At 38.4% G+C, this 27,891-nt stretch overlaps 2 protein-coding genes across 3 annotated transcripts; one reads left to right on the top strand and one right to left on the bottom strand.

Annotated features, from left to right (window-relative positions):
- Positions 1 to 1,360: 1,360 nt before the first annotated feature.
- LOC6040983 (transmembrane protein 11 homolog, mitochondrial) lies at positions 1,361 to 15,003 on the bottom strand. 2 transcript variants are annotated; one of them, XM_038263399.1, is made up of 5 exons: positions 14,795 to 15,003; positions 8,439 to 8,646; positions 7,911 to 8,131; positions 2,834 to 2,946; positions 1,361 to 2,773 (listed from the first exon to the last, which is right to left on the bottom strand). In XM_038263399.1, exons 2-5 carry the CDS (start codon positions 8,477 to 8,479, stop codon positions 2,606 to 2,608), a joined length of 543 nt encoding a protein of 180 aa, XP_038119327.1. In that variant the 5' UTR covers positions 8,480 to 8,646; positions 14,795 to 15,003; the 3' UTR covers positions 1,361 to 2,605. The 2 variants fall into 2 exon arrangements, with proteins under 2 accessions (XP_038119327.1, XP_001850301.1); XM_001850249.2 differs by lacking the exon at positions 8,439 to 8,646 and having other exon boundaries at positions 14,795 to 15,002.
- Positions 15,004 to 20,589: 5,586 nt separating this feature from the next.
- Positions 20,590 to 23,254, top strand: LOC6040981 (rab5 GDP/GTP exchange factor). The gene is made up of 3 exons (XM_001850250.2): positions 20,590 to 20,924; positions 20,988 to 22,177; positions 22,241 to 23,254. Exons 1-3 carry the CDS (start codon positions 20,783 to 20,785, stop codon positions 23,111 to 23,113), a joined length of 2,205 nt encoding a protein of 734 aa, XP_001850302.2. The 5' UTR covers positions 20,590 to 20,782; the 3' UTR covers positions 23,114 to 23,254.
- Positions 23,255 to 27,891: the final 4,637 nt, after the last annotated feature.

The following is a 27,891-nucleotide window of genomic DNA, read 5'->3' as shown; positions in this document are numbered from 1 at the left end:
AGTTTAAGATTAGAAAATATTTACAACAAATAAAAACTATAGCCAAACTGTTGTTGGATTTGTTTTTTTATACTCAAGCAACTCAGCAAAAAATCCGATGGTAAAATCGCATGCAAAAGCATGCACATCACCTTTGTGAGCATATAATATTGTATGAGAAAACGTGCACACAAAAAGCATGTACAGAAAAAAAATCAGGTCTGCTCACCTTGCGCGTTGCGCCCCCTCCGTCGCGTTCCAACCAGCTCTAAATAGGGACGTGGCGTTACATCGTGCTGCCATCTGGTTTTTTTAAGTGCAAGAGTGGAAAAGTGCTGAGTCATCGTCTAAAAATAGACGGCATCCAGCGCGTTCGACATTCTCGCGACGTGTTCGGCCTACCTGATCCGGTCAGCCTTGGCGACTTTCCGAATTGCGCCAGCTCGTAGCATAAATACATTGTTCTCACGTACGCCGCCAAAGATCGTGCTGAGCACTCGCCGTTCGAAAACTTCAAGCGCTTGCAGGTCATCTCCAAGCATCGTCCACGTATCGTGCCCGTAGAGAACGACGGGTCTTATCAGCGTTTCGTACATGGTACACTTTGCACGTCGGGAAAGAGTACCAGACCGTAAGGTCTTGTGTAGTCCATAGTAGGCACGATCACTGGTGATGATGCACCTGCGATTTTCTCTGCTGCAGTTGTTATCCGACGTCACCAACGATCACAGGTACACAAACTCCTCCACGACCTCGAACTCGTCCCCGTCGATCGTCACGCTCGGTCCTATGCGAGCCCTAAGGGACTCGGTTCCTCCTGTCAGCAGATACTTTGTCTTCGCAACATTCACCTTCAATCTATCCTTAGGGTTCGTCAAAAAATTACGTCCAGGCGGGTTTCGATCCCTTATCTAGTCTGCTAGAAAGGCAGATCGCTTAACCATTAGACTAAGTACCCGGACTTGGTTAGCCTAATTGCCCTCTGGGAAAGGTAACGTCTCGATCAGTCTGATGGTTGAATAAAATCGTGCTAACGAAGGCCGATATTCTCAGCCCCAGTTATCAAGCTGTAGAGATATAAGCTAAGCATTTTTCATTATTGTGGGAATTTCTTTCGTATAAATAATATGAGCTATTTTTTGCAAAACTAGACTTTATATCTATTCTTCTATAATGACAGTACTGACTGAATAATATATTTACTTTTTACACAGTTCTGTTGAGTTTCCACTCATTTCAACGGCTTATTGTTTTCATACAATTAAAACATAATACTACCGCGTGCAGGATGTTCTTCCCGAGTTACAACAGCTCTTCCGATTTTATGAGCGGAAGGGAGAACTCCTCAAGCAGCTTGCGTTACAATGAAACAAGACAATTCTTTAGATTGAAGCTTTGAGCAAACTTAAAACTCACTTTTATTTCTTTCTCTTTCTCTCTCTCTATTGGTGACGACACTTGTGCAGCTAAGTATTATATGACCAATTTCAAACTACGGTTTCCACTATCTGCGTGCTCGCTTTAGGATTTCTGTTTATTCTCTTTTTTGTTAAATGCAATAAGTTACTCCTCTCATCTCTTTCTCTTTCTCAATTCGCTTCTTGGCGCTTCCTAATATCACCTGTTTTCTAACCTGAATTCGGTTTCTCATTCAAAAGTTTGCGAAATCTAACAAAAACAAAACCCTAAAAAAACATACAAATAAAAAACAACACAACGAACGAATCGCACTTGAATAAGACAAACAAAAAATCAGTGGAGGCAGCTTGATTGTCCTCAATCTGCGTGTGTGTGTGTGTGTTTTCGAAGTTCGTTATCGGGAACGTGAGGGGGGAAAGATTGAATTTTGATTATTTTTTTTCGCAAAAATTTAATAACGAACGCGCGCGCACTTTGGCCCAATCACAATCGATATCAATATGATATCAGCTTAATTGTACAGGCAGTCAGATTGTGGAGGCAAAGACGAGGACAGAACTGTCCAACCGGGAAGGATAGCTCAAGTGATGCAAGGCGCCCCCTGGCCCCGGCGAACTCCCGCCCCAATTCATGGTGTCTTTTGTTTCGCTTTTCCCCTGCCTCAGCCTCAGCTCAGCTGACTGGCGTTTGATCACAGGTTCGTACGTAGTTACACTCACTGCTGCTGCTGCTGCTGCTCGTACTGTTCTTGTTCTCTGAGATTTCAACAACAATCGACGAAACGACGACGATCTCGCTACGACAAATAAAAACTAAAAAACTTTCACTACTAACGGTTCGAAAGCGCTTCTTTGCCTGCTCGTGACGGGGGATTGGGAGGTTGGGGCATTCTCTTCGTGCTCATCGAGCTCAGCTCGAGACAACGAGAGGTTCCTCTAGCTCTTTACTACTTGTGAGTGTGAGTGTGTGTGTTTGTCAACACTCGAGGGATTATTGGTCTCGCACAACAGTGTCCGATGTTGGTTTCTTTTTTCCTTTACGATAAACTATGAAATATATTCCAAAATATTGTGTTTTTTTCCTCTCACCTAAACCGTTTAAAACTTGTTCTGATCGTGCCGCTGCTAGGCACTAGCAGCGATGCCCTACTGTTACAATTTAAAGCCCATTTTCCTTCTTTGCAAAGCGTCGCGTCGCTGGCTTAAACTTACTTGAAAATCTGGTAGATGCGCCAGGCCACGTACGACCCGGCCAGAACCGTCACGATCCGGTGGCTGTACTTGGAGTACGTGTTGCTGCTGTACACTAACACGATCGGCGACGAGAAGTCGTTCACGTTCGGGACCTTCGACAGACTTTTAGGATTTTTCTCAACCTTAAAGAAAAATTGGGAATTCAGAATTTGTCCAAAACACCGGCACCCAACAAAACTCACTTGATACTTAACACAGGGGTCGTACGACCAGGATATTGTGTACAAACCGGTACAAAACAGGGACACCGCACAGAGGGGAGCACAAAACAGAAGCCGATCGCGCCAGATCAGTCCTGTAAAAAAATGAAATAAAACAAATCGTTCAAACAAAAATATCCTGGATCTTGGTTTAGTTTCATCATACTCTTACTGTAAGTTTCTTAGAACAGTTACAATTGCTCTTTTCTAATACGGACTTCATCTTTCAATCACTCGTTCGAAATACGATTATCATAAATGAGCAAAGTGAAGTGCAAATGAAGACGCTCGTATCGACATTTTTAGAAAGAGAGCTGATTCATCGGAATTGTGCATCTTACTTGTTCCCAACACCTATTTCCCGGGGAAACATACACCATGTTCTAAAGCATGTTTTACTGATTCCCAAATCAATTTCGAAATAATTATCTTCGGCCGTTCTCTGGTTTAAATAACATGTTCGCCTTTGACGGAACAATGTTTGTCGGAATCGTTTATCTTTACCGTATCGTGTACTGGCAAATCGTTTTACAATTTAAAACTTCATTTTGTATTTTCGGGTTTAACGGTCGCATTTGACAATACGAGGTCCCGAAGCTACCATCCCTCGCTGCTGATGCTGCCCCGCTGGTCAATTTTTGGGCGTTCTATGTTTGCTCTGTTTGTTTATTCATTCATAGCTGCGTAAGTAAAAAAAGTAAATCTTTCCCAGTTCCTGAAGGGAACACCCTTGAAGAGTATCGGGGCCGGCATTTACAAAGCGGATTCAGTGACAGTTTATTTTTAATTAACTTAATGTTAACATTTTAAGGTTAATTTGAACATTCCATAGGTCGCCTCCCTAAGGTGTCGGGATAAGGTCCAGTTTGTGACGATACACTACATTCCCTTTACTAAGCAATCGATTCCAGAAGGGAAAAGATCACCAGTTGTGTTGGTCCAAGCCGGGATTTGAACACCGATCTACCGCTTACGAGGCGGAAGCGTTACCACTGAGCTACATGGCTCGGACCCCATCCCCAGTGCAACCTTAAACCGTTTTGAAATGACCGAGCTGAGCAGGTGAATCTGCTGTGTGGTGCGTTGCTGGCCGAGAAGTTGGCATTGAAACACTTGATTTCGAGAGGGGGCAATCGGTGAAGAATTGTGCTGGGCCTACTTGGGGCAAAAGTAGCGGGCTGCAATCCTCCCGTCGAATCCTCCGGGAACGAGCCCGGCCTCACCAGAAACCACGGAAAAGTGATAGATGCTTGATTTCTACGTCCGTAGAAGGGAACTTTACGATTCGGGTCGTATCAAGGTGCCTCAATGGGGACGAAACTTTCACAGTTTGTTATACTATACTTCCGTTCTACGCATAATTGTCCCATGTCATTTCTGGTCGATTCTGACTTTTTACATTTTTAAGCAGTCATGCAATTTGAACGGAACCCGTTCTGCGTTCGTTCTCTTTCTTCAAAACGAACTGAACCCACCGCGCAGGAGCCATTGCTTTTCGTTCCAAAAACAGAACGTCACTTTTTCGTGCCGTTCTCTTCAAAGTTTGGAACGCGTTCTGTGAACCGCCTGTAGCCAAAGGCTCTCTATGGCAACTGTTAAACTTAAATAAACTTTCAGTAGAATAATTTGTACAGAGCTTAGTTAGCTCGGTGGTAACATGCATGAACAGTATTCGAAAGAAGTGAGTTCGAATCTCAGTTTTTTAAATATTTTTTTTTTGTGCGGTTGGGTACCAACTTTTTGACGACGACTGAAATTACATTTTATACCAATCAAGGGACACTCCAGCTGGGAGGCTAGGGAGACTAAATGAAACAGCTTTACGAACAAAGGAGAGGGAGCGATTTCTTGGGGCTTTTCTTCACCCTCTCTGGCTTGCTTTAGCTGCCGCTGCTGCCCATTTGATTTTTTCTTGAACGGTTCCTTCCGAAGTGCATATACCGCTTAAAAAGCAAAAAGCACCCCAACTAAAATGAAGACGAAAAATTATTGCCACCGTGATTAAAAAAAAATCATTGCGTTTCTAGTTCAGGAAAAAAGAGATTCGAACTCACTACTTATGATTTCTAAACCGAATTGTTACCACTAAGCTAGCAGTACTGATATGTAAACGTATGATTAACAGTCCATGAAGTTTCGCTAGTCTACTGAGGTCTTATCAAAGGAAAATGTTGAAGTTCTGAACTGGGTTCTCCGTTCGTTTCAAAAAAGCCTACTGAACGAACGTTTCTTAGAGACGAGCGTTCGTTCTCTGAGCTGTTATTTTTCGTGTTGCTTTGTGAACTTGAACGAACGGAGAACCCGTTCAAAAGCATGACTGTTTTTAAGTTTAATTTGATTGGGGCAACAAGTTTAATTTGACGTACAGTATGTAAAAAAAAGTATTTACACCCCTTGGGCACTATGCACATTTTGTGATGAAACATGTAAACAATTTAAAGTTTGACAGAAACCGAGTACTATGTTTTGTTCAGAAACTCATTCTGAACATTTTGCTATAAAAAAATCGGAAAAGTACTTGTCAAAAGTTTTGTGTTTTCTTTTAAAACGGTGATGTTTTTTATGGGACCGGATTAAGCCGGAGCAAACTGGCCACGTTATTTTATGAATCCCGATCTCCGATATTTCATCAAGCTCAAAAAATGGATCTCGTGGTTCCGCATGTAGATCGGATGATGAAAAGTGAAGTAAACCCGCTAACCGCTTTTGGAGAACCGTGGAGTGGAAACTTAAGAAATGTTCGTCAAAATGTTTGAATGAAACTGCAGCAGAAGACTTTTTATGCGTTATTTGTTATTTACAAATTTTCAAGTGAAATAAATATGTTTTAGGGTGGTGCATCTTGTTGTTTAAGGGAGTGTTTGAATTGAAAAAATTGTAGCGAATTTGATTAGCCATATTATTAAATTGTCTATGCTGGAAAATTATTATACACGAAATAAAAGAGGTTTGGGATAAAACTTGAAATAAAAGAATAAGAGAACATAGTTGCGTTTTTCACTTCCTTAGATAGATGAATCCAGTTTGAAATGGCCGCTAGGTGGCCAATGGTGTTAGAAATGACAGCTTCCATGTATTTGAATATGGGAGCTCAGGAAAACTCAATTTTAAGCAATAAAATGATTATTTATGATAAAAGTATTGATTGATTAGGTGCACAAAATGTGTCTAGAATATTATTAAAATGAAAACTGCTCAAAAATTTGCAATCGAGATAAGTACACCATTCGATTCAGCAGGAATTTTGGGCACCAAAAATATATAGTTTTCATATGTTAAGTATTTTATTTTAAAAGATAATTAACAAAAAGTATGAAAATCGAGACATTTAGTATGGGAGCTGTCAAATCTCTCACCATCAAAAAGCAGCGTTGAGCTTTCGCTGGATTTGTCTATTGTCTAAAGCATTTTTTTTTTGTTTTTCGTTATCATTTTTCGTTCAAATCAAGGCAGTAAGCAAAATATTCGCCTGCATTGATATTGATAAGCAAACAAGTCATAAGAAAAAAAAAACAGTTTTTTCTGGCGTACAGTCTTTCCTCAACATTTTTTAGTAACCCAAACCGCCAACCAGAATTGCCGTCATGTTTTCTAATGAAACGGGGTGCAACATAATTACTGAGAATTTTAGCAACAAACATCACGTGTCCAGAACAACTAAAGATCATTTCAGCACTCTTATCGGAATTGTTGGAACTAGGGATTCGGGTTCCTAAAATAATTTAGCCACTTTTCTCCGAACCTCGAAAAAACACCACCGTTTCAAAAAAAACAGAAAACTTTTGACAAGTACTTTTCCGATTTTTCCCCAGCAACTCCCAGTTTGCTGCGATTTGATTGGCGAGTTTTAAAAATCATGCATGTCAAACGGCGGGATTTAAAAGTCATTGTTTATGTATTTGACATTAGTTCACATAAAGAATAAGGCTACGTGTTAGGAATTCACGAAAAAGTGACATTTGCTATGTTTTTCGAGAATAAACTACTAAATTTTATTAGTTTTTGTGATAGCTTACATTATTTTGAATCAAACTGAATCATTAACTCAAAATGGCCGAAATTACATATGGAACGGACTTGATTTGAGTGGCAGTACAAACAACACAATCCAAAGGTCGTCAGTTCGAACCCTGGGGTGGAAGGTTCCTTTGAGTAGAAAGAGGTTTGGGTGGCCTTCCCATTCAAGCCTTTGGACTCCTAGGTTCGAGCAGAAACTTGCAATAGAGACCACAAAAGACCTGGGGTCGTTAATGTGGTTGGTTTGATTTTTGAGGTAAAAGAAAGGCCTTTCCAATGATTGAAGATCGGGCAAGTTGCCCTGTCTCGAGTTCTGACCACTTAAGTGATATTTATGTACTTTTTTTGTAGCCGGATCTCACTTAAATGTATGTAAACAATGTCCCAATCCATCATTCGACCCTTCGTTGGTAAGGTAATCGAAATACCTTTCCAACGATTCTAAAACATTGATGATCAGGCAAGCTTGTCTCAAGTTATGACCACTTATGTGATATTTAAGTATTTTTATGAAGCCGGATTTCACTTATTCGTATATAAATTTAGCCCGGATCAATCTTCCGACCCATTGTAGCTAAGGTAATCGAAAGACCTTTCCAACGAGTCCAAAACATTACATATCTGGCAACCCTGTCTCTAGTTATGAGCACGTAAGCGATATGTACTATGTACTTTTTTATTCCGGATCTAAACAAAATAGATAGAATTTGTGTCGTCCAAACCCATCACATCACAAATTGTTGGAAAAGAGTGAAGAAGGCACCAACATAGGTGGATTAGGCTAGTTTTTTTTAAGAAACTCGCGCTAGTTCCGCTCGAGTTTTGCCGCCTCTCTGTTTCGACCCATCGTTAAATGCTAATCTAATCAAATCTAACTCTAGCGCAGCTATCTTTTCGGAAGCATCGTGAAGACTTTTGGGGCGATTTCTGCCAACATTTTTCTTTTCTAAACGGCCAGGCCAAGTGCGTAAAGTTAACCGCAAAGATGGTTCGTTGAAGTGGATTGCATGAGTTAGCACGAATGCAGTAGGTCAGAACTTACCGGCCGCCACCGAGGCCACCCCGCTGACGAGGGCCGTTTTGTGCAGGCAGTTTCCGACGGCGATCCAGCGGCCCGTTTCCTCGCCCAGCCGCGTCGGCTCGATGATGATGTAGTCCGCCTTGGCGTACAGCGCCTTGTCCAGCTCCAGCTCGAACGTCTCGTGGGCATTCTCAGTCTCGTACACCTCCCGGATCACGTGCACCGTCGGAGATTTGAGCTCGCTGTGGAATTAAGAAACGATGGTCGGTAAGTGATCTTGAAGAGTTTTAAACTTTCTAAACGAGGTCAAATTTGGAACAACAAAAAAATATAAAATTAAAAAAACTTCTCTAGAAACAAGCAAATTTGACAAAATTTTCCGCGCAATCGAGACTCGCAAATCAGATCCACACTCGGTGAAGAAAAGGGCCAATCGGTGAACTACTCGAAATCATACAAAAAAAGAACAACCACTACGCAACTCCAATTGGGTGAGGGAAAACTTCCCCTTCCGCACCGGGCTCAAATCACAAAAAAAATCACACTCACTCGATTGGGCTGAGGCGTTTCAGTTCTTCAAAAGTGGACATGGCCCACGGGGCTCGAGCGTGTCTTTTGGGAGGCCTTCTCGGGACCAGCTGATTTTATTTTTTCGTTTTTTTTTTCGTATCTCACAATCACACAGCGGTTATCGCGATTTTGGTCTGCCTGAATGCCCGCGGAATAGTGTTGTGGTGGTGTGCTGCCAAACTACTTGCTGTGGGCATGTTTTGGCCATTGTTACAGGTTGAGTTGATGGGTATTGAAGGCGCGCGCAGTCGAGCGTGGAGCGCGAGCGCCCCGGGGAAAGGGAGAAAATTGACCGTTAGTAAATATGTGGAATGGAATCAATTAGAACTAGCCGAAAACCAAAAAAAAAACCTTCAACGAAGTTGTGCAGTGGCTATGCAATTTTAAGAGTTTTTGTTGTATGAAGTTTAACAATCAGGTAGCACAGAACAAGAACTATGATGAATCTATTAGGTTCTGGCTTTACTCATGGGCCGTCTCTCCCATGTTTAATTAGTTATCAGCACTAAATACTCTGTACTCAACGAATAGGGACTGGACTCATATTTGGATGCTCTGGTAGTTGCTTTAAAACATTCTCTAAGAGTGGACTTAACCAATCGTTCCCTAATTTTGGGGTGTTGTTAGGACCGCAAAAGGAACTGAAAAGTTCTTTAAAAAAAAAAACAAATTTCATCTGATTTTTTTTTTTTTTGGGGAGGGTGATCCAACCGCACATTGTTGATGTCGAAACCTATAAACTGGGCCCTCGTCCTGTCACGTCCGTCAGTAGTCTTGTCGTACATTACAACTAGAACCGGATCCGCCAATGAATTAGTACACTTCGACCAAATAAACACTGACGCTGTATGGATCTGACTCTAGAATAAATGCACAGTTGTGTGTTATTCATAAGTCCAAAATGTTCAATTATTCAAATAAGTCCTACTCTTATCTCAAATCCCCGACATTTTAATTAATAGCCAAAAATCTAGAAAACTCTATGGAAATTTTGACAAATCAGAATGGTTTTTATGCTACTTTAATGAAAATCACCAATTCTGATAGAATTACTCAATTCCCTATTTCTAATGTTGTCCCTAAATAACTTAATGCAAAGTATCCAGGTTTTGAAGCGAAAATGGCGTTCGAATGGTGAACGCCCGAATTGTCAAAATCACGCAGTAGCACCAACATTAGAAAAAAAATGTAGCTGTCATTCCATGGCACACTTTTTTTTGCAATGTTGGTACCACTGCGCGATTTTCACCACCACTCGAACGCCATTTTCGCTTAAAAAGCTGGATAAAAAGTTGATATTTATAGTTTAAATCATAAATTATACAAAAACTTTTTTTTAAACCCGCATCCTAACCTGACCCCCACATTAAGATAGGGAAAAATCCGGGGGGATGGCAACCCTATTCCGACCATAGCAAACTGACAACAGTCGATAAAGAGCTTTATGGCGTTTCGCGTACACACACTAGCGCACCATTTGATTTTGCTGGCCGGACAAAATTTAACCTCACTTTTTTTCGTGTACGTACACACAATACATGCGCACGTAAATAACTCTATTAGCTTTTACGCCGACTCGGTTTTTAGGTTAAAAATTTGACAGCTTGGCTGCACTGTTTACATTTTTTGCACGTGTGTCTCATTAAAAATGTGTGTGCGTGTGCGCTCATGACGTCACGCTGTAAAACCTAATTAGCGGAATGGAATCGGTGTAACACCTTATAATGTGGCCCTCTTAAAGCGGTATACGCACCTCGGAAGGAACCGGTCAAGAAAAAAATCAAATGGGCAACAGCGGCAGCGCAAGCAAGTCAGAGAGGGTGAAGAAAAGCCCCAAGAAATCGCTCCCTCTTCTTTGTTCTGCTGTTCGTAAAGCTTTTTCTTGACCCCTTTCCTTCCGATCTGCATACTAGCCTTAAACCTTGCAGTTTCGTCAACGGATCCACAGGCGTGTATCGTTCTTTTTGCGACAAGACTCCGCCTCCCGGGTCTCCTAAGTGAGAAGGCATGGCACGGGGAGAGGGCACCGAAAACCTTTATTTACACTTAGAATTTGTTTGCGTCCGCCTGGGGATTCGAACCGGCGACCTCTGGATTGTGAATCCAGTGCGCGGTCCGATTGATCCACACAGGCAGACCTAATTAGCACGGTTGTCAAATGAGAGCCCACAACAAAAGCACTAGCTGTCAAATGGTAGCTCATAATAAATCATTGTTTGGGTTTTTTTTAATTTTCAAATTTCCCGCAATTCAAACGATAAATACCTAAAAAACACGTGAATTGGGTCCTAAAATGAAGCTTAGATTGCTGATATTATTGTTTACAGCGATAAAGCTTTTTTTTCTGAGTACAATGACCCTTTGTACGAGCACAAAGAGTTTAAAATGGATTTTTAAATCAATTTTGAAAAATTAACCTCGCGGTCCTTCTTGACAGAAAAGCTCCTACTTGACAGATCGTTCCAAGGGGACCATAGGTGATCCATCGAAAAAATGTTGTCTTGTCAAAAAAAATTTTGCATTAAAATGAAAAAAAGTGATCAGAAATGGTTTTTAATCGTGTTTTCTACCGTTGTACATAAAAATTGACAAAGGACTTTAGTACCCAATTGGGTACTAAAGCCCTATGTCAATTTTTATATACAACGGTAAAAAACACGATTAAAAACCATTTCTGATCAGTTTTTTTTTTTCATTTTAATGCAATTTTTTTTGACAAGACAACATTTTTTCGATGAATCAACTATAGTCCCCTTGGAACGAGCTGTCAAGCAGGACCTTTTCTGTCAAGAAGGACCGCGAGGTTAATTCTTCAAAATTGATTTAAAAATCCATTTTAAATCCTTTATGGTCGTACAATGGGTCATTGTACACAGAAAAATAAGCTTTATCGCTGTAAACAATAATAACGTCATGATTCGAAATCCGGACACTTAGTAGCATATCATTTATGTTATAGCTGGCAAAAAATCATGTAATAAGTTGGAAATGTAGAAATATCATCAGGATGTAGTATAAACAGTCAGTTTCAAGAAAATTCATGCAAAATATGTGTTTTCTAACAATTTTTCATCAGAATTTGCAAATTAAAATGACTTGTTGTGCTCCGAATCCCGGACACTGATAAAAGCTGATTCGAAATCCGGACACTTTTGCTTCGAATTCCGGACACTCGATTTTACTTATGAATAGCACAAATTTTTACTGAAATATTAGTGAATGGCATTCTTTAGGTCTCAAATAAGCTGTTAACATCAAAACAATCGATATTTTATATAAAAATTTGCTAGAATTTAAGGAAATCGAAACCAAAAATTTCTGCTTTGCCTTCCCAGTGCTTCGAACGCCTATGAAATATTTCAAGTGAAATGTTTCGCATTTTTGGTAAACTTATAATTTTATTGTATTTAATTGTTTTGGCATTAACTACAGCGTTCAAACAAACTTTAAATGAAAGTTAATGTTGGAATTCATCAAATAACACAGTTTTGACATTCATTATGCGAACTTATATCCAAATAATTGATAACACAAGATTAAGTGTCCGGGTTTCGAAGCGTCCGGGAATTCGAATCATGACGTTATCAGCAATCTAAGCTTCATTTTAGGACCCAATTGTGTTGCTGATGGCAAATTCTTTCATATCCTTGGAGATTCCTTCCCAATATTGGCTGAAAATTCATATCGAAAAAGTGATTTTTCTGTTTACCTTTTTTGCTTTTTTTTTTTTGGTCGATCAAACATTGCGCCTATACACTGAGAATCGGCATTACACATTTTTCAGTTTGGTTTTACACATTTGCATGGTACTTTTGAGTTTAACCAGGATAACATACTTCGTGTTACCAAAGCAATATGTATAATACTGATTCTCAGTGTTTGTTATCTGAACTTCCAAGATGGCGGCTTCTTCGCTACTCCGTGGAAAAATCACATATGTAGCAGTTTATTGTACAAATGTGATATTTCCACTATCGGAGAACCTCCTTGTCTCGATGACAGCTTACCGGCCATCGATTAAGCCCTGAGACTGCGTCAAAGTGGGTTCTCGTAGCATGAAGTGGTGTTCATTTGTAAAAATAGAAGCTTCAGCAATATACTGAAAACTTAGATTTTAATTCCACATCGCATCAATTCATACTCCTTGCCAAACAAGCATCAAACCTATGATACTCATTATGACAAAGCCCAGGGGTTTACATAAACTTTTTGAATTAAAACTAAACCAATTTTATCAAAATATCAAAATAAGTTCACCCACGGTCATCTTTTAATCCGAAATCTCAAAATCATTACCAGGTGACATTGATAGGATTTTAATTAATTTTTCAAACATTATTCAGCCGGAATTTGCTCATAATTTATATGTTTACTTTTCCGTGGCGATCAGACCCGGCCATTTGAGGTTATGTAAAAAAAACAAGAAAAAAACACAATTTTTTGTAGTCGTCTAAACATCTTTTTTATCATACACAAGCTCTTCCCGGCAAATTTCGTCCTGCTCTTTTTTGGTTTCCTGACGGTTCTGGCTTGTTTGCTAGGGGAAAACTTGCTCACTCTAACAGGCGCTGCACCAGCATGTTGGTGGTGTTGGTGGCCACCCTTTGTTCTTTATTTGCCTTTGCTCTTCGCTCGGTTTTCTTCAGCCTTCGATTGGAATGGGTATTCAAAATTCAAACGTCAGAAGACTTAGCGCGTTTGTTTTTTTGATGGTGCTTGCTAATTATTTACATTTTTCGGGATTATTTTTCAAGTGAGTAACTAAGTAATATTCAAAAGAACATGTTGCCGGCAGTTGGAAGCAATTCTATATCTTAAGCGCTTTGAAATCGTTAGCGCAAGTGAAAAGATATTGATGGCGACTTTTGTTAAGCAGTAAACCTCTGATCTTGCGTGTGGATGTTTGTGCCACCAAAATAATGAGAAATGGTCTCTCAAAATGGACATTATCTGGAGTTTTTTTGAAAAGGTCCTATAAACCAAATTTTCATTTTTTGCTTTTTGGGTGTTTTTGATTACCCCTGACTCAAGGCGGTTCTAAAAAAAACCCAAAAAGCAAAAAATGAAAATTTGGTTTTTAGGATCTTTTCAAAAAAAAAACTCCAGTTATGATCAAAAGTGCATTAAATTTGATCTTTTTGGCCAGTAAATGGCATAAATTTGCGTGCTTACTCGAAGCGGTGCTGTTGTTCGTAAGTTTATAGCCCAAATAGTATTTTTGGAGCTTTAATCGAGCATCAGGCTCTTCATATGACGAAGATAGGTGTATATTTCCCCTAATTCAGCCTCCTGTGATCAAAATGTGATTTTACGCAGCTTTTCCCATACAATCTGCAGTAATTTTTTGGCGTAAGAACCTTCCTTGGACTTTTACGAACCCAACACAACAAAAAGCACCTCAATACGACGCTCCGTATTGAACTGATTTGCGTTTGAACAAAACCGTCGAAATTTTTTATGTATATAGAAGATGACGAATAAATGAAACTGTACAATTTTCAATACCAAGCTTTAGGTCCTGAAAGTGAAACGAATAGACCACATCCGGAATTTGCTCCTGGTTGCAATCTATTGGTAATTAGTTGTACTTTCAGGGAAATGTATGAATTTTGCGAGTATGTTCATGACCAGACCAAATAAATGATTTAGATTTCCCAAAAAAAAAATCAAGAAATTTGAATAAACAGTTTGCGAAATAGATTTATGGATAGTTACAAAAAACTATTTTATGAGAAATAATGAAAACTGATATTACTAGAGTTGGAAAAATGTCATAAACATTTCCATAAACTACGCATTCGCGCTCCCCTCGTTTTGCGAGCTGCTGATACCAAAAGAGATTGAAAGTTCAAGGTTAAGGTAGACTGCACACTGGAACAATCGACTCTTCCCGTCGTCGTCGTCGTTCGTTCCGATTATTTCTCTTCTCTTCTGTTTGCTTTTCCAACATCATTTTGGAATGTTACTTTCGCAGGTAATTGATCCCCTTTTTCTCCTTCTCTCGATAAATTGGTGAGTCTGATTCATTTAATATCATTCGCATTGGGCAGACCACTTTGTTGGGTTCCTTCCCCTTCCCTGCCGGGAGATTTCCCAGCATCATCTCTTTTTTCGGACAAGATTACACAATTTCATGTGTTTTTCTCTGTTTTTCTTTCCCGTCCCACGCTCTCACAGAGCGCGCCATCCTGCCGATCCTTCCTGCCACCACAACTCCCTGTTCCGCCACGACCCCGTCCCACATTTCCCAAAAAAAACTGATTATGTAAAAAGGTCGAAAATGTTCTCGAGCTCCTCGCCGCTGCCGAGTTCGGAACAACTTTTGACGACTTTACCTTTGTTCCCGTTCGGTGGCTTCATCGGACATTTTAGCAGGCTGGCGGACTGGCTCCGGGGCTGGGCCTCGAAAAACTTAAAAACTTGTTTTCTGTTTGTTCTTCCTCGTACGCGGAACCACTCGCGGATTTTTGCCTTTCCTTCCCGATGGCCACTGCACGAACGAACGAACGAACTGAAACGGCTGGCTGAAGGCGAGCAACACAAAAAAGAAGCACGATTTTGACAGCGCGAACTGTCAAGCGACGGGTCAACAATGACAATGGAAGCGCGCGCGGTAGACCGGTTGGTGAGGACGGGTTGAAGAAAAACACAAATTGTTATTTTTACTGAGGGCAGACTGGGCAGACCAAATTCTAGACAAAATTGAACTTCGTGATCAAAAAATTTGGTTACAAATCAAAATTTTCAATTTTTTTAAGTGTTTGCTTTTTGGGTGTTACTGAGCTCATCTTGCTTCGCAGGTAATTGATCCCATTTTTCTCCTTCTCTCGATGAATTGGTAACCCAAGTCACAAATCAGCACTAAATAAAGTCACTGTTCAGCACTAACAGCGCATTTACAACTGCGGATAAAAGCTAAAATGTTTTGACATCTGCACCAAAAGCTCTTTTACAGCAGATTTGCAGCTGGTTTTATAGCTGGGCCCGGCTGGGCCCCTACTGTTGTTGTTCCATCCCTGCAAAATGTCAAAAAATTGAGAGACAAAAATGTTGTGGTCTCTTAGATGGTTAGTTGGGAAGTCTTGTGGGAAGTCTTATTCATTTAATATCATTTCTTTGGAAGCATTTCAAATCGCACTGGCCAGACCACTTTGTAGGGTTTCTTTCTCGTCTCTGCAGGGAGACTTCCGAGCATCATCTCTTTCTTCGGACGAGATTAATCACCCAAAAAGAAAAAAAAATGATAGTTTGGTTTTTTGGACCTTTGAAAAACAACCAGAATGGAATTTTAGAATTTTAGAATTTTAGAATTTTAGAATTTTAGAATTTTAGAATTTTAGAATTTTAGAATTTTAGAATTTTAGAATTTTAGAATTTTAGAATTTTAGCATTTTAGAATTTTAGAATTTTGGAATTTTGGAATTTTAGAATTTTAGAATTTTAGAATTTTAGAATTTTAGAATTTTAGAATTTTAGAATTTTAGAATTTTAGAATTTTAGAATTTTAGAATTTTAGAATTTTAGAATTTTAGAATTTTAGAATTTTAGAATTTTAAATTTTAGAATTTTAGAATTTTAGAATTTTAGAATTTTAGAATTTTAGAATTTTAAATTTTAGAATTTTAGAATTTTAAATTTTAGAATTTTAGAATTTTAGAATTTTAGAATTTTAGAATTTTAGAATTTTAGAATTTTAGAATTTTAGAATTTTAGAATTTTAGAATTTTAGAATTTTAGAATTTTAGAATTTTAGAATTTTAGAATTTTAGAATTTTAGAATTTTAGAATTTTAGAATTTTAGAATTTTAGAATTTTAAATTTTAGAATTTTAGAATTTTAAATTTTAGAATTTTAGAATTTTAGAATTTTAGAATTTTAGAATTTTAGAATTTTAAATTTTAGAATTTTAGAATTTTAGAATTTTAGAATTTTAGAATTTTAGATTTTAGAATTTTAGAATTTTAGAATTTTAGAATTTTAGAATTTTAGAATTTTAGAATTTTAGAATTTTAGAATTTTAGAATTTTAGAATTTTAGAATTTTAGAATTTTAGAATTTTAGAATTTTAAATTTTAGAATTTTAGAATTTTAGAATTTTAGAATTTTAAATTTTAGAATTTTAGAATTTTAGAATTTTAGAATTTTAGAATTTTAGAATTTTAGAATTTTAGAATTTTAGAATTTTAGAATTTTAGAATTTTAGAATTTTAGAATTTTAGAATTTTAGAATTTTAGAATTTTAGAATTTTAGAATTTTAGAATTTTAGAATTTTAGAATTTTAGAATTTTAGAATTTTAGAATTTTAGAATTTTAGAATTTTAGAATTTTAGAATTTTAGAATTTTAGAATTTTAGAATTTTAGAATTTTAGAATTTTAGAATTTTAGAATTTTAGAATTTTAGAATTTTAAATTTTAGAATTTTAGAATTTTAGAATTTTAGAATTTTAGAATTTTAGAATTTTAGAATTTTAGAATTTTAGAATTTTAGAATTTTAGAATTTTAGAATTTTAGAATTTTAGAATTTTAGAATTTTAGAATTTTAGAATTTTAGAATTTTAGAATTTTAGAATTTTAAATTTTAGAATTTTAGAATTTTAAATTTTAGAATTTTAGAATTTTAAATTTTAGAATTTTAGAATTTTAGAATTTTAGAATTTTAGAATTTTAGAATTTTAGAATTTTAGAATTTTAGAATTTTAGAATTTTAGAATTTTAGAATTTTAGAATTTTAGAATTTTAGAATTTTAGAATTTTAGAATTTTAGAATTTTAGAATTTTAGAATTTTAGAATTTTAGAATTTTAGAATTTTAGAATTTTAGAATTTTAGAATTTTAGAATTTTAGAATTTTAGAATTTTAGAATTTTAGAATTTTAGAATTTTAGAATTTTAGAATTTTAGAATTTTAGAATTTTAGAATTTTAGAATTTTAGAATTTTAAATTTTAGAATTTTAGAATTTTAGAATTTTAAATTTTAAATTTTAAATTTTAGAATTTTAGAATTTTAGAATTTTAGAATTTTAGAATTTTAGAATTTTAGAATTTTAGAATTTTAGAATTTTAGAATTTTAGAATTTTAAATTTTAGAATTTTAGAATTTTAGAATTTTAAATTTTAGAATTTTAGAATTTTAGAATTTTAGAATTTTAAATTTTAGAATTTTAGAATTTTAGAATTTTAGAATTTTAGAATTTTAGAATTTTAGAATTTTAGAATTTTAGAATTTTAGAATTTTAGAATTTTAGAATTTTAGAATTTTAGAATTTTAGAATTTTAGAATTTTAGAATTTTAGAATTTTAGAATTTTAGAATTTTAGAATTTTAGAATTTTAGAATTTTAGAATTTTAAATTTTAGAATTTTAGAATTTTAGAATTTTAGAATTTTAGAATTTTAAATTTTAGAATTTTAAATTTTAGAATTTTAGAATTTTAGAATTTTAGAATTTTAGAATTTTAGAATTTTAGAATTTTAGAATTTTAGAATTTTAGAATTTTAGAATTTTAGAATTTTAGAATTTTAGAATTTTAGAATTTTAAATTTTAGAATTTTAGAATTTTAGAATTTTAGAATTTTAGAATTTTAGAATTTTAGAATTTTAGAATTTTAGAATTTTAGAATTTTAGAATTTTAGAATTTTAGAATTTTAGTATTTTAGAATTTTAGAATTTTAGAATTTTAGAATTTTAGAATTTTAGAATTTTAGAATTTTAGAATTTTAGAATTTTAGAATTTTAGAATTTTAGAATTTTAGAATTTTAGAATTTTAGAATTTTAGAATTTTAGATTTTTAGAATTTTAGAATTTTAGAATTTTAGATTTTTAGAATTTTAGAATTTTTTGAATTTAGAGTTTTAAGATTTAAAGAATCTTAAATTAAAATTTTTAGACTCAAAAAAATGTATTTTTCAAATTTCAAAAAAAATAAACATTCAATATTAAGCCCATTTAGAATGTAAGTCTTGATTCCAACAATTTATATATATTTTTTGGAAAAAAATCATTTTTCAACATTAAAATTTTGAATCGAGTTGGACTATTAGTTGCTGAGATATTGGCATTACAAAAGTGTCCACGTGGTTTGTGGATGGTCCCTTATTTTGATTCCTTTAAGCGGTGTATGCACTTCGGAAGGAATCGGTCAAGAAAAATTTCAAATGGGCAGCAGCGGTAGTGGAAGCAAGCCAGAGAGGGTTGAAAAAAGCCCCAAGAAAACGCTCCCCGAGACGCTCCCTCTCTTTTGCTCTGCTGTTCGTAAAGCTGTTTCTTGACCCCTTTCCTTCCGATCTCCATACTAGCCTTTATTTAAAAATCACTCAGTATTCGTCAAAACCGAACCCAATCAGAAATAATTAAAGTCAGAATTTGAGATTTTGAGTCACTTAGTGTCCGTGGAATTCTAATTTCTGGAGTTTTTTTTTTTGAAAAATTCCAATAACCCAAATTTTCAGTGTTTGCCTCTTGGGTGTTTTTTTATACCCCTGATAATCAAGTTCGATTCACTCATTTTGGACCATGCGTGGAGGAATTCATTTATGAGTTTAATGCTGAAACTCATAAATGAGTTTAGCGATCAAACTGCCGAATGAGTTGTTTGGCTGGACCGCGATTTTCAGCTGTTTTAATGAAAATTACCTTAAAAACTTTGAAATTTGTGAATGTTACTACTAAATTACGTGATTGGTTAGTTAAATAAATCATTTTAGTATTCAAGCAACCCAGAAATGCAGGTTATAATTTATTTATTTCATATTCAATATATTTAATAATCGTAACCAATAAAACAACAAATTACAAATTTAAAACGCTCAGTTGGCAATTACTTCTCGGGCGTACAAGACGTATTTCAGTGCTTTGCTTCTCTATTGTTTGCCAAACAATCGACGCGTTGCGGCAGCCTCTTTAAAATGAGTGCTGTCCGCAAAAACACACAAGTCGTAGACTTCAGCGTCCTCCCGGAATGCCCCAAATTGGACCATGTCCAGCGGTTTGTGAAGAATGTGTTGGGATTAGATTCCAGAGACTTTCGGAGCATCCAGCTGCACAACATCCGCCACTGCGTGCTGATCGAGATGGCGGACCCCGCAGCCGCATTCAAGACATCAAACGATCATCACCTCAAGCACGTCTTCAGGGTTAACCTGGTCACCAAAATCGCGATCCCGGTTTACGTGGACGACAATACCGTCGACGTCCGGGTTCACGACCTGCCGCCCGATATGCCGAACAACCTAATCGCCGAAGCCATGCGTGAATACGGAGAGGTGCTGACAGTCAGGGACGAGGTTTGAAAGAACTTAATCACCGGTGTGCCAAACGGTGTGCGGGTGCTGAAGATGAAGCTGTCCAAACCCGTCCCTTCCTACGTCACGATCTCCAAACACTGTTCCCTAGCAACTCACCCGGAACAAATTGCCACGTGTCGACGCTGTGGACTGAAACGCCACGTGGGAAAAAGCTGCTCAGAAGTAGCCAAAAAACAACAGCAGACCAAGCCAACAATCATCCAGCCAATTCCTTTTGTTTCAACTCTAACCGATCCAATAGTAGCTGAGTCCCAAATCATTACTCTAAACATTGATGAGAGTGATGAAGAGGGATTCACTACTGTGTGGCGAAAGGGTAAAACCAAGAGGCAGCTACAGGAAGAAGAAAAAAAGGAATCCGACGAAAAAAGAACGTGCCTTGATGACGATGACAAAGCAACCGATTCTGGAGACGAACAACGCGATGAAGAAAAAAAAAAATAAAACCCCAAGTGCTGAAGAGAAGATTGCTGAAGCCTATTTTGACGTAGGACTACGTTTGAAATTATAAAAAAATATCATCAAATTTTTGAAATTGTAAAAAAAAACTTGGCCGAACTATGGCAACATAGGCCAGTAACGTAATAAATAAAAAAAAATTAAAACGCTTGCACAGATTTTTCTTCGAGATGGCCTTCGGTGCTTATCTTCCGGTAACGGAATGCAAATCAGCTCATCTAGCTGACGCTATAGCGCTGAGTTTGTTTGGTGGTATTAACAAACTGTGTTCTTTTTGACTATTTCAACTCGAAACAACCGTTCGAAACTGGCCGCACTGTTTGCAGTTGTTTTGACATCGTGGCTGCGCCAGCTGTCAACAACAGCTGAGTGCATTTTCGTGTTTTGGCTGCGGGGCGTGTGTGTAATCGATTTCTCTAGCAAAATTAATGCGTTAATTTGGGGTTCAAATCGTGAAATTCCCGTTCAAATTTATCATGTCAGCGTAGAAAACGCGAGTGTTGGTATTATTTGTCGTGTCCTTTTTTTGTGGTAAATTGAAATCTGTACGCGCAAAATGTTCTCCATCAAAACACCCCGAATCCAGCAGAAAGATCTGCAGTGCCTCAATGGGTGCGGATTTTACGGCAATGCTCAGTGGCACGGTCTGTGCTCCAAGTGTTATCGCGAGCGCACGATAAAGGAACGGCACATAAGGCGTAGGTTTCCCAACAGGTCAAGCTGATTAAATGAGATTGAGGTTGATGGTTTTGTTTTTGCAGAGTATCGTCCCGTGAGAAGCGATGGCCAGCATGGGTCGGGGAAGCATCATCACCACCCGCAGCACCAGGCGGAACATCATGCGAGGGTGTTGCAGGGACCGTCTTCTAAGGCTGGTGCCCCCAAGGAGGAGGACAAGAAAAAGAAACGAAATTTGATGGATCTGTTGAAGAAGAGTGGGCCGACGAAGGAAACGGTGGAGAAGCACTCCCGATCGCATGGAAGTCATGGCCATCACAGTCGGCAGCCGATGGACAAGCTGGAGCAGGAGTACCAGGAAGCGTTGAAGGCGCTGAAGATTGAGGACGCTGCGAAGCGTGAGCTCAAATACTTTATTGAGATGTTGGACCAGAAGATTCGCAAGAAGCATGCCGACTGCAGCATTGAGGAAGTGTCGGATATCGTGCAGAACGGGTACACGAAATTTCAAGAGTACATGAACGTTGATAGCTCCAAGTTTGCAAATGTGCCGCAGGAGACCAAGGAGCAGGTGCTGGACTTTTTTGAGAAGTGCATCATGACCATGAACCATGGCCGGTTGTTTTCTCCACCGACAACAGACGACGAGGACAAGGACTCGCAAGTTCAGAAGCGAATCCGCCAGCTTAACTGGATCAACGCAAAGCATCTGGTGTGCAGCATCGACGAGGTCAACTCCGAAGTGCGCGATCTGGTCTACACCGCAATCACCGAACTGGTTTCGATGGATTCGTTCCACTCGCCGCAGGAGAAGCTCGAATGCGTCGTCCGCTGTTGTCGGAACATTTTCAGCCTGCTGAAGCAGTCGGTCGGCGGTCCCGCAAGCGCGGACGAATTCCTTCCGGCGTTCATCTTCGTCGTGCTCAAAGCGAATCCCGTTCGTCTGCACAGCAACATCAACTTTATTACGCGCTTCAGCAACGCACGCCGCCTCATGTCCGGCGAGGGTGGTTACTACTTTACGAACCTGTGCTGTGCCATCTCGTTCATCGAGAACCTCACGTCGGAGTCGCTGTCCATGTCGGCGGACGAGTTTAACGCGTTGATGACGGGCGAAAAGAGCGGTCCGTCGGCGTGGGAAAGTGCGCTGATGGCGTGCGAAAGTTTGCACCTGATCTCGGAGAACATGAAGACGATGAAGGGGCTGGGAGCGCGGAACGACGAGATATTGAAGAACATCGAGCTGCTGAATGAGGACATTGAGAGTTTTAATGTGAGTTTTTTAAGTGCCTAAATTAAAATTTTATTGAAACTAGCTTTGCTTACTTTATTTCAGAACGAAATCAGCCGCAAGGTTGCCGAAGTCCTGGAGCGCACCCCTCTCGTGCTCCAACCAATCCGCACACCGCGCCGCCTGGAGAAGCGCAACGCACAACTCTTCAGCTCCGCCGGCAGCAACAGCCAATCGTCGGACGGCGGCCACTTCCAGTCCAATCTGGTGTCGGCCATCAAGGTGGGCGAAGTCGGCGTCCCGGACTCGAAGCCAAAGTCCGCCGTCGAACCGACGGCCGTGCCCGCCACTCAACCGAACTTTGACGACCTGGTGAAGAACCTGTCGGACACGCTGGCACCTCCAACTCTCCCGCTCGTAGACGACCGGTCGTCCGGCTTGTCACCGTACTCCGGCATGAGCGCCAGCAATTCGGCCGACCTGCTCTCGGCGTCCCCAATCTTCGACTACAACAAGGTCTTTGACACGCAATCGCTGGACGAGATCGCCACCCCAGATGACATGGCGCACACCTTCATCCGCGGCATCCGGAACATCAACTACGACTTTGACTTTTCGGACCACAGCGGCGAAAACAGCACGGCGGAAGATCACCCCAAACCAACGTCCAAATTTGACCTGGAAGAGTTCGATCCGCTAGTTCCGAAGATGACGCCACAGCTTGCGCTGGAACCGAATGCCACCGGAGTAGGTGGAAACTTACTGGACGAGGACTCACCGCGAGCGTTGCTTCTCGAATCACCACTCAAACCGACCGTGGCCGAGTATCAGGGCTTTTCGCTGCAGGGTTGTCATATTCCGACCATTACGTGTGCCGCCGGTGACATGGGTGCTGGGACATCGTCGGCAAGTACGACCGCTGTGACGAGAGGTCAGAAAGTGGTGCCGGATGTGCACAGCGATGGGAGTTTGATTTGAAGGGGGGTCGCAAGCGCGGATTCAGGTGCGTAATTGTACAGTTTGTACCTAATTGTGTGTTTAGATGTGTGTATTTAGGAACAGTGTAAAATATTCTATTATTGCAATTATATTACAACAATCAGTGTTATTGAGCATCAATGAGGAGGCTTTGTTTGTTGTGCCGAAAATCCTTAATCCCTAAAAAAACGAAAAAATGGTTGACGCGATACGACCACAATCTATCGGCTAGGTGGAAGGAGCATTTTCAATAGCTGTTGAACGGTGAGACACGAGAGAAAATCATCGAGGACAGTATAAACGTTGAGATACAATCCGCAACTCAGCGTACAAAGGATTCTCTTGATTCCTGTGGAGCAAGCTGAAACCGATGACGAAAACTACACACCATTTGTTTATCGACTTCAAGGCGGCGTACGATTCACGTACCTACGATTGGCAATTGGAAAAAAGATGGGAAAAGATACGAGGTAGTGGATGAATTTGGGAGCACCCGTGTTGGGCGAAATAGCGAAGCGCGTGATTGGGTGATGGCCAGTCAACGACAGAATGTGCCGGTTGAGAATCAAGGGCCGATTCTTGAACTTAAGCATTACATGGGATGCAACGCCGATGACAAAGACCCTTTTTACCCCTACATAGATTGTAGCTTAACGTTTCTGGGGTATTAAAAAAATACGTTTATGGGTTCATTTGAACCCGGATTTGAAAATGCTACCAAAACCGAGATTTCAACAGATTTTCGATGTTTTGGACACACATTATATTTCCAGCATTTTTTAATGAGCTTTTTGTTGCATTTTCATTCATTTAAAGTGTTCTAAATTTGACCAAAATATGAGATCAATCCGACCTCTACAGCCAGAGCCAGGGATGGAATAATCACAAAAAAATCATTTTTGCTTGCGGACTTTTTTCATCCGCGAAAAAGAGAGGAGGAGAAAATCGCTCCCGAAATTCTCCAAGAAAATCAATCTGCTGATGATTTTTTTTGTCAGTACCCGTTATAATGATTTATTTCAGTTTGTTTACACGCATTTCCCATCAACAAAATAGGACAGGTATTTTTTCGACGTGTGACGTTACACTTGCAAGTGTAGTAGTGAAAAAGATGTTCCGCCAAATAAGCAAGATTTTTTCTCTTGTTCATCAAGATTTTCCAAAGATTTTCTTTTGATGATGATTCTTCCGTCACTGGCCACAGCTATGCCACTGTCTCATTGTAGACGCACTTGGCAGGAACAATGAGACAGCTGGGGAACAACCAGACACTACGGAAATCAATACCTTTCAAGTAAAACATCAAGTTTTTGTATTAGAGCAATTCGCAATTCGCAATTCGCAATGTTCAGTGTAAGAACGGGCCTTGACCGATCTTATGCACTAGGTTCCCGACGAACACGCACTGCCCTTACACCTACATCTCACCCTTGCTCTGAGTCAGTACGAGCAACACGCTAGAACACGCTTTGAGTGTTCGTGCCAGGCATGCACACCTTCTTTTCCGGTTACGCATTTTAACTCGGCCGGGGGTGGTACATTAAGTAGGGTTTGATGTAAGTATAAGCGCCTAACCATTTAAAGTGTGCCTAACAACTTTCATTAAAGCAAAAACTGTTTTATTTCTAGTTAGAATTCAAAAACTAATTGTTATTTCTTATTTACTGTGTATTGTTTTCTCCTGAAATCTTCCCTATTGTTGAGTCGTGTTTATCTGTTGCTATTTCTTTTGTCGCGGTGTTTTGTTACAATATTTTGGTCCTAAGCATTTTAGAAACGTTTTTCAAAAGTACAATAGTAATATTTGTGTTCATCCTTTAATCATTCCATAAATTGAGTAAGGGCTCGAACCTCACTTGTTTGAAGAAAAAGGTGAAGTTTCAAAACAATGGACAGTGAAGGAAAAATACTATGTAAAGAATCAATAGTAAAAGAAAGATAGTAATTTATGAAGTAGATAAAGAAATTAACAATAGGTAATAAATAGAGGTAACAAACAAGCTTGAAAAAGCGTTGAGAAATAAGAGAATCGAATAAGTAAAATCGAAATCAAATGGAGGATGGTAAACAGAAGCCGTTTTAGAAAATCAGTGAAACAAAATAAACAGAAGATAGCTGTTAGCTGAAATGGAAAGAAGAGAAACCCCGTTCTGCGACGTTCAGGTACATCCACAGCAGTTGACTCAACATACTGCGAATCAAGACAATACCGTCTACAATCACAAATTACTTCCCTTTCCCACATTGTCGCGCCCCTTTCTTCTAGCCGTCTCTACTCTGACCCTCGCTGGTCAAAGGTTTACGAGTCGTTTCCACAGGCCACCAGCTATAGTTGGGCTTCTTCCGGGATGTTCCTCGCCTAGGTGTGTCAACCGACGAGTATCATCAGTATCATGCACCCTTGGCCTGCAAGTTTTTGTATTAGAGCAATTCTTTAAAAAATAGGCCGATTTCGACAATTTTTATTTTTTGTAATTTTTGATTTGGCTCAAATTTTGGGAGGACCTTCCCTATGACCAAAGAAGGGACCATCCATAAACCACGTGGACACTTTAGGGGGGGGGGGGGTATGGCGATTGTCCACGATTCATACAAAATGTTTTTTTTGTATGGACAATTATACACGAGGGGAGGGGGAAGGGGGTTAAGATTTCTAAAAAAGTGGTTTGTGGATGGTCCCGAAGCTATTTTGTGTCATTGGTTCACCCATGCAAGTATCCAAACAATTTTGGCAGCTGTCCATACAAAAATGGTACCTACGTAACCATTCATATAGCTGTAACTTTTGAGTGAATTTTCTGATCAATTTGGTGTCTTCTGCAAAGTTGTAGGTGTTGTTGAGGACTATTGAGAAAAAATAGGTACACGGAAAAAATTGCCGTTTTTTTATTAACTTTTTTTTACAAAAACTTAATTTCCTCAAATATATTTTTTTTTTTATTTTCGAGATGTTTTTATATGTTTTAAAGGACAAAACCCCGCAGCTTTTAAGCCATAGAGAAGTATGGTGAAATAGTGATTTTTGGAGAAAGTCGAAAAAATAATTTTGACCAAATTTTTATTACTTAAAATTGAATTTGCAATCGAAAAGTACTTCACAGATTTTTGAATGAAGGGCTCTGTTTTCATAATATAGTCACCGAAAGTTTGATTTTAGCGAAGTATTTGCTGTTTTTCGATTTTTTAAAATAGTAACCATGAGTGACCATTTTACAATTATTTTTTTTCGAAAAGTCCAGAAAATTTACTATAAAATTGTCTAAGAGACACTGAAGATTGGACCTCTGGTTGCTGAATTAAAGCGGCTTAACGAAAAAGAAACAGGAAAATTGATGTTTTCTATCAGCAATTCCCCACGAAAACAGCATGATTCGAAACTAAAGTTCTCCGATCGGGCTCAAAATTTTTCTGGGGGATCCTTGGCCGAAACAATTAGACCCGTATTTTTTTGTTTGGCCATTAGGGTGACCTACGCCGTGTTAGAGTGGTTCAAATAATGGCAATTTTCGTCGATTTTCGCAAAAAACACTTTTTTAAAAAAATCATATCTCCGCGCCATTTCATCCGATTTTAGCTGTCCTAGACCCAAAAGAAAGGTGATTAGTTTGGCTATTAGGGAAAAATAGTAAGAAGTTTCAAAAATCTAGCTTAACATTTGAAAAGGTTGAATGAAAACATAAAATGCTGTTTTGAAGGTCTCGGGACCAAAGAGCCTATGTCTGAAAATATTTTTATCGGATTCCTCGAAAAATTTCATATAATATATCAAAAAATGACGAAAACGGGAAAAAATCGACTTTTTTCACTAAAACTGCGATAACTTTAAAATTTCAGCGATGACCTATACATGTAAGGGTACCAAATATTCGTAATTAAAAGACGCAACCGGTTCTTGGGAAGGTGAATGGTCTGAGAAGCCACCCTAGGCGAGTGGTAACGACCGTTTTTGCATTGTTGTTCGAATTCTTCGTGTGTTCGCATTTCTAATGGTAAAGTTTTCAATTCTTCTCATCTTTTATTGGATGAATTTTATCAGTTGCCCAGGCTATATTTAGCGAGGTATTTTTAGATTCAATTTCAACTGCGCTTGCAATCTTGTTTAAGTTCTGATATTCAACTTGCATTCAATGTGATTCTTTGTCCGATTCTTGAATTCAACTATATCAGTCTATAGTGCATGTAGGGGAAATATACCCTTTCTAATCAAACACCTATCTTTGTCATATGAAGAGTTTGATGCTCGATTAAAGCTCCAAAAATACTATTTAGGCTATAAACTTACCAGCAACAGCACCGTCTCAAGCAAATTTATGCCGTTTACTGGCCAAAAAGATCAAATTTAATGTACTTTTGATTATAATTTCTATTTCGCGAGACCATTCCTCATCCTTTTGGTGGCACACACATCCACACGCAAGATGGGAGTTTAACTGCTTATTAAAAGCTACCGGAAACTTTCTCTATAAATGCTACTTTTCGTGAGTGTTAAAATTTCATCAATTTTGGCAGCCCTAAGCAGACACAAAATAACTCTGGAAGAAAAAAGAACTAAGCTGAAAATAGGAAAATGGGCGGGGCCAAATGCACGCGACTGATTAGAATGCTTTTGGAAATTTTTTAAATGCTTGTAAAAGAAAAAGCATAACTTTTAATAAAAGTGAAAATAATCAGTAATGTTCACAAAAAGTTGCTCTACTCGTCGGTGTACTTGGTTTTAGTAAATTTCAAGGAACACTCCAGATCGTGGTGACGTGGTGGCTTCCGAACAACCCGAAAGA

Source organism: Culex quinquefasciatus, chromosome 3 (genome assembly GCF_015732765.1).
Source record: "Culex quinquefasciatus strain JHB chromosome 3, VPISU_Cqui_1.0_pri_paternal, whole genome shotgun sequence".
Classification (NCBI taxonomy): Eukaryota; Metazoa; Arthropoda; class Insecta; order Diptera; family Culicidae; genus Culex; species Culex quinquefasciatus.
The sequence above is the reverse complement of the archived record's forward strand: the minus strand, read 5'-3'. Positions and strand labels throughout refer to the sequence as shown.